This window comes from Globicephala melas, chromosome 7 (assembly GCF_963455315.2).
Source record: "Globicephala melas chromosome 7, mGloMel1.2, whole genome shotgun sequence".
In the NCBI taxonomy this organism is placed as follows: Eukaryota; Metazoa; Chordata; class Mammalia; order Artiodactyla; family Delphinidae; genus Globicephala; species Globicephala melas.
In genome coordinates, this window is record NC_083320.1 from 65,403,613 (window position 1) to 65,417,944 (window position 14,332).

The following is a 14,332-nucleotide window of genomic DNA, read 5'->3' on the forward strand; positions in this document are numbered from 1 at the left end:
ATTGGCATGAAAGTTCTGTCTCACGCATCAATAGATCAGATAGATGAATGCCAGAATTGCACAAAGACTTCCTATCAATTAGAGGAGATGTAAATTAAAACACATAAGACAGAAGGGGAAGCCTGGTTATCGTTAGGTATTTGATAAGAAAATGCAATCCAGAAAATCCAAAGGGAAACCATAAACAGATCACCTTAGCTCCAGGACCCTACAAGTTAAGTAAGGATTTCGGAACTGTAAATTCCCCGACATAACTTCCTAGTTACATGGATTGTACTAATTTATGCCATAACTAAAAAGTTTATATTGTAGACCGATGAGGAATATGCGTGAATCTGTATAAATTACAGATAATTTTAAGAAATTAACGGAGTCTAAAAGAATAGGCAAAGTTTCTAGGCCTCCTTTGTGCGATTTAGACTTACACAGTGTAGAAAGGAACAAAAACTTTATTTAGATGTTAATTTATTTACTGTTGAATCTTAAATGTTGTATATTCAATTAGAAAATCCTTCAAGTCAGAAACCCTGGATTATTGGTAATTTTCTCAACATCTAAAACTCTATTACATGTAATGTTTACACCCAATAAAGTGTTTATGTTGAAATTCCTTGTTTGGAATTAAAGAGGTAACTAAAGAGTTTTTTTTTTTTAATAAATAAATAAATTTATTATATGTATACCAAATATATGTGTGTGTGTGTATATGCAGTATTTATGGATATGTGCTATACATGTATATAGTATATTCATTTATTCTGCTAAGGGAATATGATATATTAAAATGAATGCAAGTGAATATAAAAATAATACTATTTTAGCTACCACTTTTGGCCCCTACTTCCTACTCTTTATGAGTCAGTATGGCTAATAAGTAAACGTTAGCCAAATTATCATTCACTACTGATATATTTGTTATTTAGCAATGAAATGCCTGGTGAGACAAGTAGCAGATAAAATGAGATAGCAGGTTAGGCTACTAAAAGATAATTGAGCCAATCATTATTGCATGTAATCCATATATTTTGTGTATTATGCATACTGCATTACGTACGGAGAGTCTGTGCCTACACGTAGGTAATTCTTTAAGACAGGTTTGATTTATAGCTACCTTGCACATAATAAAAGGCATTTCATTTCTTTAAATTGAAGTGTAATTGATATATAACAGTATATTAGTTCCAGGTATACAACATAATGATTTGATATTTGCATACATTGTGAAATGATTACCATAAAAGTCTAGTTACCGTCTGTCACCATCTGTCACCAAAACTATGGAACGCTTCACAGATTTGTATGTCATCCTAGCTCAGGAGCCATGCTAATCTCTGTATGGTTCCAATTTTAATATATGTGCTACTGAAGCGAGAAGACATTTCATTTCTATATGAATACATTTTTAACCTGAATAATGATCTGAAGGAAGATCTAGACAATGATTCTGGTTTTAACTAGATTTATTTTTTATTTCTTTACCTTGGAGGTCAAGATATCTTTATGACAGAAGAACAGAAGAAATATTATAATGCAATGAAAAAGCTGGGATCCAAGAAACCTCAAAAGCCAATACCTCGTCCGGGGGTAAAAAAAAAAAATTATATTTAGCATGTAAATTTTAAAATTATTTTCAATTCATCTTTAATATATAATTATTTCTTAAACATGAATGCATATATTTTAATATTTTGAAGAAAAATTCTTATAAAACTGAACATATGTATTTTGAACACTATCACAGCTCGTAATATGCCTTCATATAATTTCTTTTTATATAAAAATGAAAAATAATTATATATGCTTTTTTTTTTTTTTTTTTTTTGCGGTACACGGGCCTCTCACTGTTGTGGCCTCTCCCATTGCGGAGCACAGGCTCCGGACGCGCAGGCTCAGCAGCCATGGCTCACGGGCCCAGCCGCTCCGCGGCATGTGGGATCCTCCTGGACCGGGGCACGAACCTGTGTCCTCTGCATTGGCAGACGGACTCTTAACCACTGCCCCACCAGGGAAGCCCCTATATATGCTTTTATCTCTACCTTAGCTATACAACTTACTATTAGTACAAATGGCCTGTAGAGAATCAAAATAAAATGTACTTTTGATTGAAATTTGATTTTCTTGATGGCTTTATGATGTAATGATGGCTGACTATCAGTCAGGTGAAACTAACCTTGTAGATCTCTGATATTACAACAAATAGCCAGAGAAGCAGTTGGACTGGTCATGAATCTAAACTTTATCTTACCATAGGGTCAAAGAAAGACCAGAATAGGCTCAGATGTAAATAGTGAGTCTTAGCAGTTAAAGAATAGTTTGTATTCCTCTAACAATTAAAATAATTTTAAATGCATTACATGTTTTTCAATTTCTTTTCAACATAACACACCTTACCAAAAGTCATGGCTGCAGACAGAGCGTCCTAAAGATGGGAATCCACTTAGTACCAGCTGGCTACATGCGGATTACCCAGCACTTTTTAAATGGACACATGGCCAGGTTTCACCCAGACCCTACTGAATCATAATGTATGAATTTAAAGCTCTGGTATTTAATTTTTTCAGTACACTACTTGACTTTGAATACAGTGCCTTAAAACTTGCCTATGCAACTAATAAAGTGATTTTGAAATTGGGTTTCCTGGAAAGCATACTACTATCAGTGAGACTGACAAGAAAGGTGATGTGTTAAGTATGGGTATGTTTGGAAATGTATATTCTATACATGGAAGAGATTGGAAAATATAGATCTGATATTATAGCAGTAATCTCAGTACAAGACAGTGCCAACACATTAGTCAAAATAACGTGACAAAGTAGAAATTTAGAGATGTCATTTTATTACCTTGAAATACTCGAGGTAGTAGAGCTGAGGTTTTCTTAGTTAAACTTACCTTGTGATCCTGGCAACTCCTATATGACATACTAGGGGTGGATATGCTTAAAAGCAAATGTTAGTTTATAAGGCTCGCTGAAGACTTGGTATACTAAAAGTCAACAGCAACAAAAAGTTTTCATGTACTCTAAGATTTAATAATATTTCTTGTACAAAGCAAGAACCTATGACCAGGGATAATTTATGCAAGTTTTGAAGACTGATACCTTAAAAAATTTTTTTTTACTAATGTAATGATTTATGGATACTACTTGCAAAATTTACTGTACATTTCCTATTATTTTTGTTTCTTTGCAGAACAAATTCCAAGGATGTATATTTGACCTAGTAACAAACCAAGCTTTTGATATAGCCATCATGGTTCTTATCTGCCTCAACATGGTAACCATGATGGTAGAAAAAGAGGGACAAAGTGCATACATGACTGAAGTTTTATATTGGATCAATGTAGTTTTTGTTATCCTTTTCACTGGAGAATGTGTGCTGAAACTGATCTCCCTCAGATGCTACTACTTCACTGTAGGATGGAACATTTTTGATTTTGTGGTTGTGATTCTCTCCATTGTAGGTAAGAGCATTTATTAATCAGATTTCCATTTTGAATCAAACTAAACATCACACATACTCAGAGAAGTTTCTGAATTCTTGAGTGTAAACTTACTTTTGAGTAAGTTAGTAACACTGAAAAAGTGAAGGAACCTTAAAAACAAAACTAAAAAAAACAAATACTTCTGTGTCAGAATTCCTAGGTTCACACAACAAGCCTCAAAGCCACACATATTCTGTTTGTTGGAAGCACATAAAACTCCTTGATATTTGATTTCCAAGATTACCCTTCACAAAGGTAGCAGCTGGGTCTATAGGTAGGTATATCTTAGAAGACCAATGTAGAATCTGAAATCACTTCCAGTTTTTACACATATGAGAACTATCCTTTGATTAATGATAATATAACTAGCCAGAATATTGGTGACTCTTTGTGAAAATTATTCCTGAACTCAAAGTAAAAAGTTAAGGTCTGAAGAAATGCCAGCTTCATTTCTTATGGCTTCATACTTGTCAAGTTTGTAATCATTTCTCAACCAACCCCAGTCATATCTGTGAATCACAGTATTTGATTTTATACTTCCTCTCATTTCATTACCATAGCTGTTTTTTCTATCCTATTGTTTTTTTATTATTTGTACATGCCTTGCCCAGTAGTTTAGGATTGCATTTATTTTCATAATTATGAATTTTAGACAGAGATTGTAGAGATTATTTAATACAAACTCAATTTGGAGATACTGAAACAGGCAGGACAAGAAAGGTTAAAAGTCACATAACCTAAAACTGCCATATTGAGTAGTATAAGTTAGAATAGGCATTCAAAATCAATTTTTGAAAAAGGAGTATTATCACCAGAGGTGAGATTAAAGTTAATATATAAAAAACACAAATTAAAATTTAGGTAGGAATCACATACAACAAGCAAAATGGTGGAAGCATTCCAGTTAACTTAGGAAGAAGAAAAGTGTATCCCTCTATCACCTCTATTTGTAACAGTGTTGGCTGATACAATTAGATAAGAAAACAGAGGTACGTATATTTGAACAACGGAGCAAATTTTCATTTTCAGATCTTATTATGGCACTCTAAAAATGCAAGAGAATCAACTGAAAAATATGGATTCAATTAGAATTCAGAAGGTGCAAATTTTAAATTGTACATACCAATGTTAGTAATTGTTTTATATGTGGAGCAAAAAATTAGAAAATATGCCTAAAGAAAAATTTCATTCACAATTCCAATAAAAATAAAGTAAAATACCTAGTAACAACTTTAACAAGAACTGTATAAGGCTTCTATGAGGAAAACTAACAGAAACAAAAGAAGGTTTAAAATAATTGAAAGGTTTTTCTTGTACTTGGATAAGAAGGGTCTCCCTGTAATCATGACCATTTTTTTAAGAGATTAATCTATAATTCCAGTGTTATCCCAATGAGAATATGAGCATCTTTTTGTGTAGTGGGGATAATAAATTGGTGATATAAATCTAATGATTCTAAAATTCACCTGGAAGAAAAATTAGAGTAATGAGGGGTGACTTACATTGCTAGATATTAAGATTATTATTACATTGATGAAGTAAAACAGTGTTTACTAAGAAGCTCAATGGATTCAAATGAATAATCCAAAATTAAACATCAATATATAGAGAATTACTAAGTTAACTCAGTTAAAAGATCTCATGGATCAAGATTTATTAATTGATGTGTAAAAATTAATGTATTAAAAAATGGATTCTAGTAGAAATAGATTTATAACCATAAGCTTGAATAGTCCTTTCTATTCATGACAAACTTGACTCCATGAAGAAAATATAATAGATATGACTACATAAAAATCAAAATATTCTATGGAGGAAAACTCACTACCACCACCAAATTAAAAAAAAAAAAGTTGAAAGACAAATTAAAAACAGGGCTATTGTTAATGTAACATTTAAGGCCAACAAAGAATTAGCACTTGTAATAGAAAAATAGTCCTCATAAATCAGTAAGAAAATAGTAAATCTCCCAATAGAAAAATGGGCAAAGGACTAGACTAGGCCAAAAAGAGAAAGTTGAAAATAGTCAACAAGTATACAAAATGTCCAATAAATAATAAAAAATTTTTGGATTATTTTTTCCCAAAAGAAATGCAAATAAACTATAATAATGAGATGTTTTAAACATCACAAAGTATTTTGGATAAAATTATAAAGAAAAATGACAACACTGGTGAGCATGTGGAGTGTGAGCACTTTCATAGACTATCATTAGGAGTGTTAATTTGTACAGACTTTCTGGAGATAGACTTGCAATATATAACAAAATTTTAAATATGCTGTTTGACCTACCTTCTTTTATTATCAAAATATGCCCATGGCCCGTGAGCCATGGCCACTGGGCCTGCGCGTCCGGAGCCTGTGCTCTGCCACCAGAGAGGCCACAACAGTGAGAGGCCTGCGCAAAAAAAAAAAAAAAAAAAAAAATGCCCATGCAACTAAAAGAAAATATACCTGCTTGGATATTTGTCTCAGCCAAACCAATTGGAAACAACATAAAATTATTCAATATATGGTTATTTGGACAGAACATTATACAACTATAAGGAATTATTCTGTTGTCATTTATATGAAAATATGTCCATAACATATGATGAAGTAGCTAAAACAGATGACATAAAAAAACTCCTATATCATGATTACATTTGTAAATGTTTGTGTGCTTGCATAGAAAAATGGAGTGGTCCTCAACAAAATATTAACAGTAGTAAATGGTTGGTTGATATTTCAGGTGATTTATATTTTCTTTTTAGCATTTTACTGTGTAGCTTTAATTTTTCTACCCTTAACAATTAAAAAAATTGTTGTGGAGGAAAAAAATAAGATCTACAAACTTAGTAAGGGAGAGAAAATTTCACAATAGTAATTCCAACCATTTTCCTGTGGGATTGCTTGATCCTTGGGTTGTTATGAAATTGCTTGCAATGTAAAATGACAATCCTGAAATCATAAGAGGTAAGATGGCACATAAAACTGTTTAGAGTCATGATTTTCTGTAGCATGGATATTTAAGTATTTTCTTTGTATTCCTTCCCTCTTCACCAGGTATGTTTCTAGCAGATTTGATAGAAAGGTATTTTGTGTCCCCTACCCTGTTCCGAGTGATCCGTCTTGCCAGGATTGGCCGAATCCTGCGTCTGATCAAAGGGGCCAAGGGGATCCGCACGCTGCTCTTTGCTTTGATGATGTCCCTTCCTGCGTTGTTTAACATCGGCCTCCTGCTCTTTCTGGTCATGTTCATTTACGCCATCTTTGGAATGTCCAACTTTGCCTACGTTAAAAAGGAAGCTGGAATTAATGACATGTTCAACTTTGAGACCTTTGGCAACAGCATGATCTGCCTGTTCCAGATTACCACCTCTGCTGGCTGGGATGGATTGCTAGCACCTATTCTCAACAGTGCACCGCCTGATTGTGACCCCAGGAAAGTTCATCCTGGAAGCTCAGTTGAAGGAGACTGTGGGAACCCATCTGTGGGGATATTCTATTTCGTCAGTTACATCATCATATCATTCCTGGTCGTGGTGAACATGTACATCGCTGTCATTCTGGAGAACTTCAGTGTTGCCACTGAAGAAAGTACTGAGCCGCTGAGTGAGGATGACTTTGAGATGTTCTACGAGGTTTGGGAGAAGTTTGATCCCGATGCCACCCAATTTATAGAATATAGCAAACTCTCTGATTTTGCAGCTGCCCTGGATCCTCCTCTTCTCGTAGCAAAACCAAACAAAGTCCAGCTCATTGCCATGGATCTGCCCATGGTCAGTGGGGACCGGATCCATTGTCTCGACATCTTATTTGCTTTTACAAAGCGTGTTTTGGGTGAAAGTGGAGAGATGGACTCTCTTCGTTCACAGATGGAAGAAAGGTTCATGTCTGCAAATCCTTCTAAAGTGTCCTATGAACCCATCACAACTACACTAAAACGAAAACAGGAAGATGTGTCTGCTACTGTCATTCAGCGTGCTTACAGACGTTATCGCTTACGGCAAAATGTCAAGAACATATCAAGTATATACATAAAAGATGGTGACAGAGATGATGATTTGCCCAATAAAGAAGATATGGTTTTTGATAACGTTAATGAGAACTCAAGTCCAGAAAAAACAGATGGAACTCCATCCACCATCTCTCCACCTTCATATGATAGTGTAACAAAACCAGACAAAGAGAAATATGAAAAAGACAAAACAGAAAAGGAGGACAAAGGAAAAGATGGCAAGGAAGGCAAAAACTAGAGCTTCACTTTGATATATTGTTTACAGCCTGTGAAGGTGATATATTTGTGTTAATAAGACTCTTTTAAGGAGGTCTATGCCAAAACTCTTTTTATCAAAATAGTCTCAAAGTCAGTGCAGTCGCTAGCTCTGATTCTCTAACATAGGTGAGCAGCATTAGCGGTGGCTATTTTTGCATTGGTAAATGAATCTATAAGAATTCTTAAGAGTAACTGTACAGGGATTATTGATTACAGCAAACAAAGGTGATTTAATTTTATTTACTTTTAATAAATCAGAACACCATGTAGAAAATGTTCACATCTGCCTTGTCATCTTTTCACAGGATTGTAAACATTCATGTTTCCCATGCAAATACAAACACACACGCGCGTGCGTGCAAATATCTATCATTTGGATATCTACAAAAGTATTTTCCCGTGGCTTTGCCGTGAAGTGCCCTGATGGAAGGAATGAATACTAGTAATGAATGTTTAGTTAAAACATCTTGTTATTATTAGGGGGCAAGACTCTTTTATCCATCTACAGTGGTCATTCTATATTTTGAGGTGCTTAAATTTATTCATATTGCATCAAAACCAATTTATATGTGCCTATTAAATGCCATGGGATTAAAAACATGTAGGCTCGTCAGTTCAACAAATGCTTTTTATTCATCTTGACTCATATACCAACTAGGATAAGAGTTACCTTTAGAGTATTGTGCTTCATAGACTGCCTTTTTCTATATCCTTCTTTGTTCATACAATAACTGTGGAACATGAAAAAATTATTTTCAGTATGTATCACATTCCTCGAAAGAAAAAAATGAAGGTAATTGAGAAAAGAAGCAACTGGAGAAAGCTTTATTCACTTTTATGTATACAGTGTAACACTGGACTGTGCTGCCCCAAAATACCAATAATAACCCAACTCTTAGTCATTTTTGTCACCGTCTTCTGCTTTCTGATTCAGTATTGTTGAGTTATGCTTTAGCACTAAGCAAAGTTGATATTTCTCTTCCATGGAGTGCTTCCAGATATGCAGGTAGATATTTGATACCATGGAACATGTTTGAGCAGATAATGACTTGGGCACAGTATTAACTGTGTCTCCTGCACACCATCCTAAGTGTGTATGGCATGCTTTCAACACAGACTTGTGTGTGAAAAGGATGAAATAGCATTCATCCTCTTGAACTTTTATGCTTTCATCTACAGAATGAGAAAGATGTCACTTTCTCCATAAAATTCTATGATTATGAGGTATATTATGTATCAATCAATAGCATATCCTGAGCTTATAGTTTACCAAGCACACATTCATTTTGCTTTAGCTGTTGTCCTTCCACCAAGGATTATGAATCTAGTTTTTTAAAAATCCTTGTTAATAGTGGCTTGAAAAGAAACAACCATGATGTATTTTTTATGAGTTTATTCCAGGAATATGAGATCTTTCTTCTATCGAGTTATTCATGCACACACAAAAATCGAGTTACATAAGTAGAAAGAATTTTATTTAGAAGATTTTGTGGGAGTTTTCAAAGCAAATATATACAACAATATTTCATTCATTTGCTTTCTTAAATGAAAAAAGAACATAAATATATTTCTATCTTAAGTACTTAAAGCAATTTTTTTGTTGTTCTGGCTAGTTAAAAATAAAGGAGATTTAAGCATACCTGTAGAGATGAAGAAGTATAGGTAGCGAATGAGAGGCAGAGAGGCAAAGAAACACAGAAATGAGAAAGACAGATAAAAACCAAGAAAGCGAAATTTCCACAGAACTTTCTATCTAGAATGTTTTCAGCACCTGTGAAGGAGATTATCACATCTAGATATTTGTCCTAAGGCACATATGAAATTAAACCTAGGGCCAAAGATTCTTTACACCTAAATTCAATCACTCATCTTACATTATTTGAGCCTCTTTTTTATTTAATATATAAGATACCACACAGTGTTTTCCTAGACTATGTGGAGCATTGCATCGCATCCCTGCTAAGTCTGTTGAAAATAGGTTTTGACAATTTAATTAGAGAACCATACAAAATATATTAACATTTGTAAGATATTTTAATACATTAAATTAAGAAATTAATACTAACTTAATTTGAATGCAGTTTATCCTCATCATTTTAAATCTATATAAATATAACTGCACTTTGCATATTTATATAATACAGTGTGAAAAGATGTATAGTGGGTAGGTTTATGTGTGATTTACTACTAATGTTTTTACATTGCCTGATTTTTATGTGAAGAAAATATTGGCAACTGGTTCCTCAACACAATTTCTTCTTAGCATTTCAAAAAAAAAACTTACAAAGTCACACTTCTGTTTCATGCTGAACCTATTTCATGCTGAACTATAATTTTTTTTCAATATAACATGCTTAGGTTTTGTATATGTATGTTTTCCCAGGAATGTCTAGTTGTGACTTTTTATCAATTACTAATAATATTTGGAACCAAGAGCTCATTTAATACAGTACAAGCTTGAAGGAAAATTAGACTTCTCTTTTCATGTAGATTACCGTTTGGTACTGATTATAAGATACCACCCTCAGAAAGCACTGTCATGCTAATATTTAAGTCACACAATCATTGAACTCATTTAACCTAATGATATAGAATGGCAGTTACACTGTAAAATTTAAATTGGGATAAAACTGAAGTGAACAGATTTGAATACAAATCCATTCATACAATTTGAATAAAAGTGGGTGAATCTCACTTTACCTTTTTGACTGTTACATAGTTTGCAAAAGATATAAGTGATTTGTGGGCTGTTTCTAAATGCTGATTGTTGAAAACCTCAACCAAAAAATGTTCAGCATGATTTCATAGAATTTTAATAGCTTTGTTAAAAAGAGTTAAGATAAAATGCATATGTAAATAAAGCAGTTCTAAATAGCAATTTCAGAGAAATGTTACTGGGAGTGATTAAAAAGGGCCAGCTAAATTAGAATGCCCAAGTAATTGGCTTGGGTTTAGGACCTATATATAGAGGCCATCAATTTCTGTTAATATCTGCGGTTTATTATGTTATATTCTTGAGGAAAATAATCAAGAACTGCTTCATAAAATTCAGTGAATAGCCGTGAATATAATAATGCTGTTTACATAGAATTCTTTACAAATTTCATATATCTATGAATGCTCAAAATGTTTGTCATAAATTATATTGTAGTTATACTTGAGACTTACACATTGTAATAGAATCTAAAAATAAAAGTCATCAAAAAAATTAAATCATGTTGGCATGTATCTTCTGTTTTTGTGAAAATAATCTTTAAGGAGATCAATTCAGTGCCTCCCTAAATAAGTTGTAGCTACTGATACCTCTTTTCTTTTTATTGAAAAATGGACAGCTTCAAATGTCTTCCATGAGAAGTTTTCCAGGGTAAGAAAGATAGGGATAAAGACTACAGAATTCCAAAGGAATTCATTGAAATCTACAATAGAGTTTGTGCAGGAGAAGAAAATTGAGTCAGGAAGTGAAAATATATAAACATTTAGCCACACAATGACAGTGTGTATCTTTTTTGTGTGATAGTGTTGAGAGGTAAGATAGCATACATAATGGCGAGGGCTTGGGTTCTAGATCCAGAATTGTATTTGGATACCAGTTAAGCCAGGACTCTTCAAATTTCCTTAATACATTACTTAACATGTGCCTCAGCTTTCTCATCCGTAAAATGTAGATAATAGTACTACGCTGCCATATGGTTATAAGGGTAGAATGAGAAAATTCACATGAAGCAATTAGAACAGTGCCTGACAACACAGAATCAAGAATTTATATTTCTAATAGTAGTTAGTGCGACAGTCACTTCGCTGCTGAAAGTATGAGCTCAAGCTACCTCTCCATCATACAGGAGCACAATGCAGTCTCCATAAATGTTAAATGATGATATTTCTATTTTATATGGGTAAGTGTGAATATAGTATCCCAGAGAGTCTCATGCCCCCAGTTGGTAGGTAGTGAGCATTCAGTGCACCAAAATATTTTTAAATTGAACTATTTTTTTAGATTTATGAATGCAAACAACATGCTAAAATGAGAAAACATGCATACTGTATTTACAAAGGTTTAGCTTTTTCCAGGAGAGTATTTGGAGGTAGAAGTTCCCATATTAACTAAATAGTCAATCCAAACCTCTATTTTAGTTCAGCTGTGAGCATCCAGTCCTGTTATTTGTCTTTAAACAAGATATACTAAAAAGAATTGCTGTTGAGCTGGGCCACTATTTCTACCTTGTGTGTTAGTATAATGGCGTGTAGAAAGGTATAAAATATTCCTAGGGAATCTCTGTACTGGCAGTTGTGATAGTCACTCTGCAGAATAAAATTATAGTCCCTCAACAGTACCATCACCTCAACCTGATTGGCAATCACATGAAGTTCCTACAACAGAACAGCTCAATTCTTCCTTGCTGTAGATAATATTATACCATAATCCAGGCAAAATGAGCTGCAGAGTACACGGTAATCTCTCTCAAGGGAGGGAAAAGTTGCATACTGATTAGAGCAGAGGAGACCTTTGCTGCAACTACATTTAATGCACACAGGAAGAGAAACATGAATAATTGAGAGCTATAAACAAGGAACAGAGCAAACATGCTACACTTTATTATTCTAAGAGTTGTATAATTAGGTACCTACATTAACAATTAATCCATCCCAGAAAAGAAAGCCAATTTTAAGAGATTTAGGAGGCATGTGTCATGTCTGTGTCATGTGCTTTAACTTGATTCTCAAATATTTAATATATATTTTCATAAGCAGTTTAAAGGCAAAAACGTCATAGATAAAACTATAGGCAATAAGTATATAGAAATGATTCAGAGCTTGTTAACAATTTTGAAAACCTAGTGGAATTGAGGAAAAATTACTCCTGTTCCAGATGCTATATTTGCTGGCATGTGCTAGTTTTGATTGTAATTCATACAAGACAATATGACTTCTATTTAGTTAATTTCCACTAGGTGACTAGCAACACCTTGGGATATCTTTATGGGCCTATCAAAATAATTAAAAGCGAAGACAAACCGTATTACGAAGTGAAAGAAACCAGTCTGAAAAGGCAACATACCGTACAAACTAGCAGGTGACACCAATGGGAATACTTCAACGCAGAACAAACTATTTCATAACCTTAGGGAATTTAAAATAAAATTGATTTTAACTGCATTAGACCCCTGGCAAAATTGAAAAGAGAACTACCAAAGAAAACCGCTGTAAAGTATTGAGGGAAAAGAACGCAATTCAAAGACAAGGTCTGGGAAAGACTCCTGACAAATTAAGACAACAAAAAAGTGAACTTTTCCAACCTTCCCCAAAACGTCACGCAAACCCCATCTACTTTTTGTCTTTCTGCAGAGTTTTAGAGCTGCTGACACCTTCACTTCCACCTCAGCCTATGGAAACAAATCCATGAATTAAAAGCTTTTGTGACTCCTAATTACTTTCAAGGGAGTCAAACTTAGCAAAATTCAGTTTATGTTCAAAAAGAGCTAACTGTCATATGTGAATTGTTCATTCATTCAGTGAATATCTACCGAGCACCTTCAATCTGCCAGTCCCTGTTTCAGACAACGTAAAACAGACAAATCCCTTCCCTCGTGGAGATTTTATTTGAGGAGAGACAAAAACGATGACAACTGAATGATTATAAATATCAGAGAGTAATATTATATTAATTTATCATTTATTATAAGTCATGTATATATGAGTTAAATTATATTTTACTATTTCTTCTATTATTATGTTACATACTATTTTCTTTTATGATACTTTGAAAGAGTATCAGGACATTCCACTCTCAAAAGCTTCATAATTTTGGTTCATAACTTAAAGACAGTGACTTGAGGTTGTTCAGATTCTTTTACTGCAAATTTTGTAACTGTAGAAATACTCTAGCCATTCATTCTAATCATTTATAAGCTGTTTGGCCAGAGAAAATCACTCTGGAGCTAAGTTTTCAGCCCTAGTAGGTATTTTACTTCTCACTCCTACAAATAAGTGATTTAGAAATCAAGAATACAGAATAGTTATTTCACTTTGGCAGTTCAGGCCAAATATTTAATGAGAAAAGATTAAAATTTATAGTTAAAATGTGTGCTTCTGTTTGAAGCTAGGATATTACTATTGTCCCTGATGTTCTTCCCAATCCTGGAAATTAAGAACTAATTTTGTAATAAAATACGATGAATGAGACATAGGTATCAAAGCTCCACAGAAAACATTTTTTTTTCTTAAAAATCCTGTGAAATTCACAACTACCAAACTCCTAAATATCAATATCTCCTTTTGACTCCCTTTAAGAAAACAGTAAAGATAGAATTTTCTTGTAATCTCCCTAAACAACTCAGCCTGTCTTGATATATTGGTTCTAGTTGATGCCTTCAATAAAATCAGTTCTGTTAAGAGAAGAATTGGGGGAAACAGGTGGGAAAAGGAATTTCTCCATGCTTCATTTTCCTGCCTAATTTTTTTTTTTTATAAATTCATCTTTCCCTACCCATCTCATTTCGACCCACAAAGATTGAAAATTGGTTTAGAGTCATCTAATTTGGCCCTGACACTTGCAACTAAAAGAAAAGATGTTTATCTCTAAGGAATCACACAGT

The 14,332-nt window shown here is 33.6% G+C and overlaps 1 protein-coding gene and 1 non-coding gene across 5 annotated transcripts in view; one reads left to right on the forward strand and one right to left on the reverse strand.

Annotated features, from left to right (window-relative positions):
- The window catches only part of SCN9A (sodium voltage-gated channel alpha subunit 9), an 86,424-nt gene extending 75,568 nt beyond the window's left edge, over positions 1 to 10,856 (forward strand). For all 4 annotated transcript variants that reach the window (XM_060302328.1, XM_030852545.2, XM_060302329.1 and 1 more), the window contains exons 24-26: positions 1,480 to 1,584; positions 3,190 to 3,460; positions 6,527 to 10,856. In XM_060302328.1, coding sequence (XP_060158311.1) covers positions 1,480 to 1,584; positions 3,190 to 3,460; positions 6,527 to 7,719 — 1,569 coding nt within the window. In that variant the 3' untranslated portion in view covers positions 7,720 to 10,856. The remainder of the gene's footprint in view (positions 1 to 1,479; positions 1,585 to 3,189; positions 3,461 to 6,526) is intronic.
- Positions 1,272 to 1,377, reverse strand: LOC115851121 (U6 spliceosomal RNA). The gene has a single exon (XR_004038621.2). It is a non-coding gene; the product is annotated as a U6 spliceosomal RNA (small nuclear RNA).
- Positions 10,857 to 14,332: the final 3,476 nt, after the last annotated feature.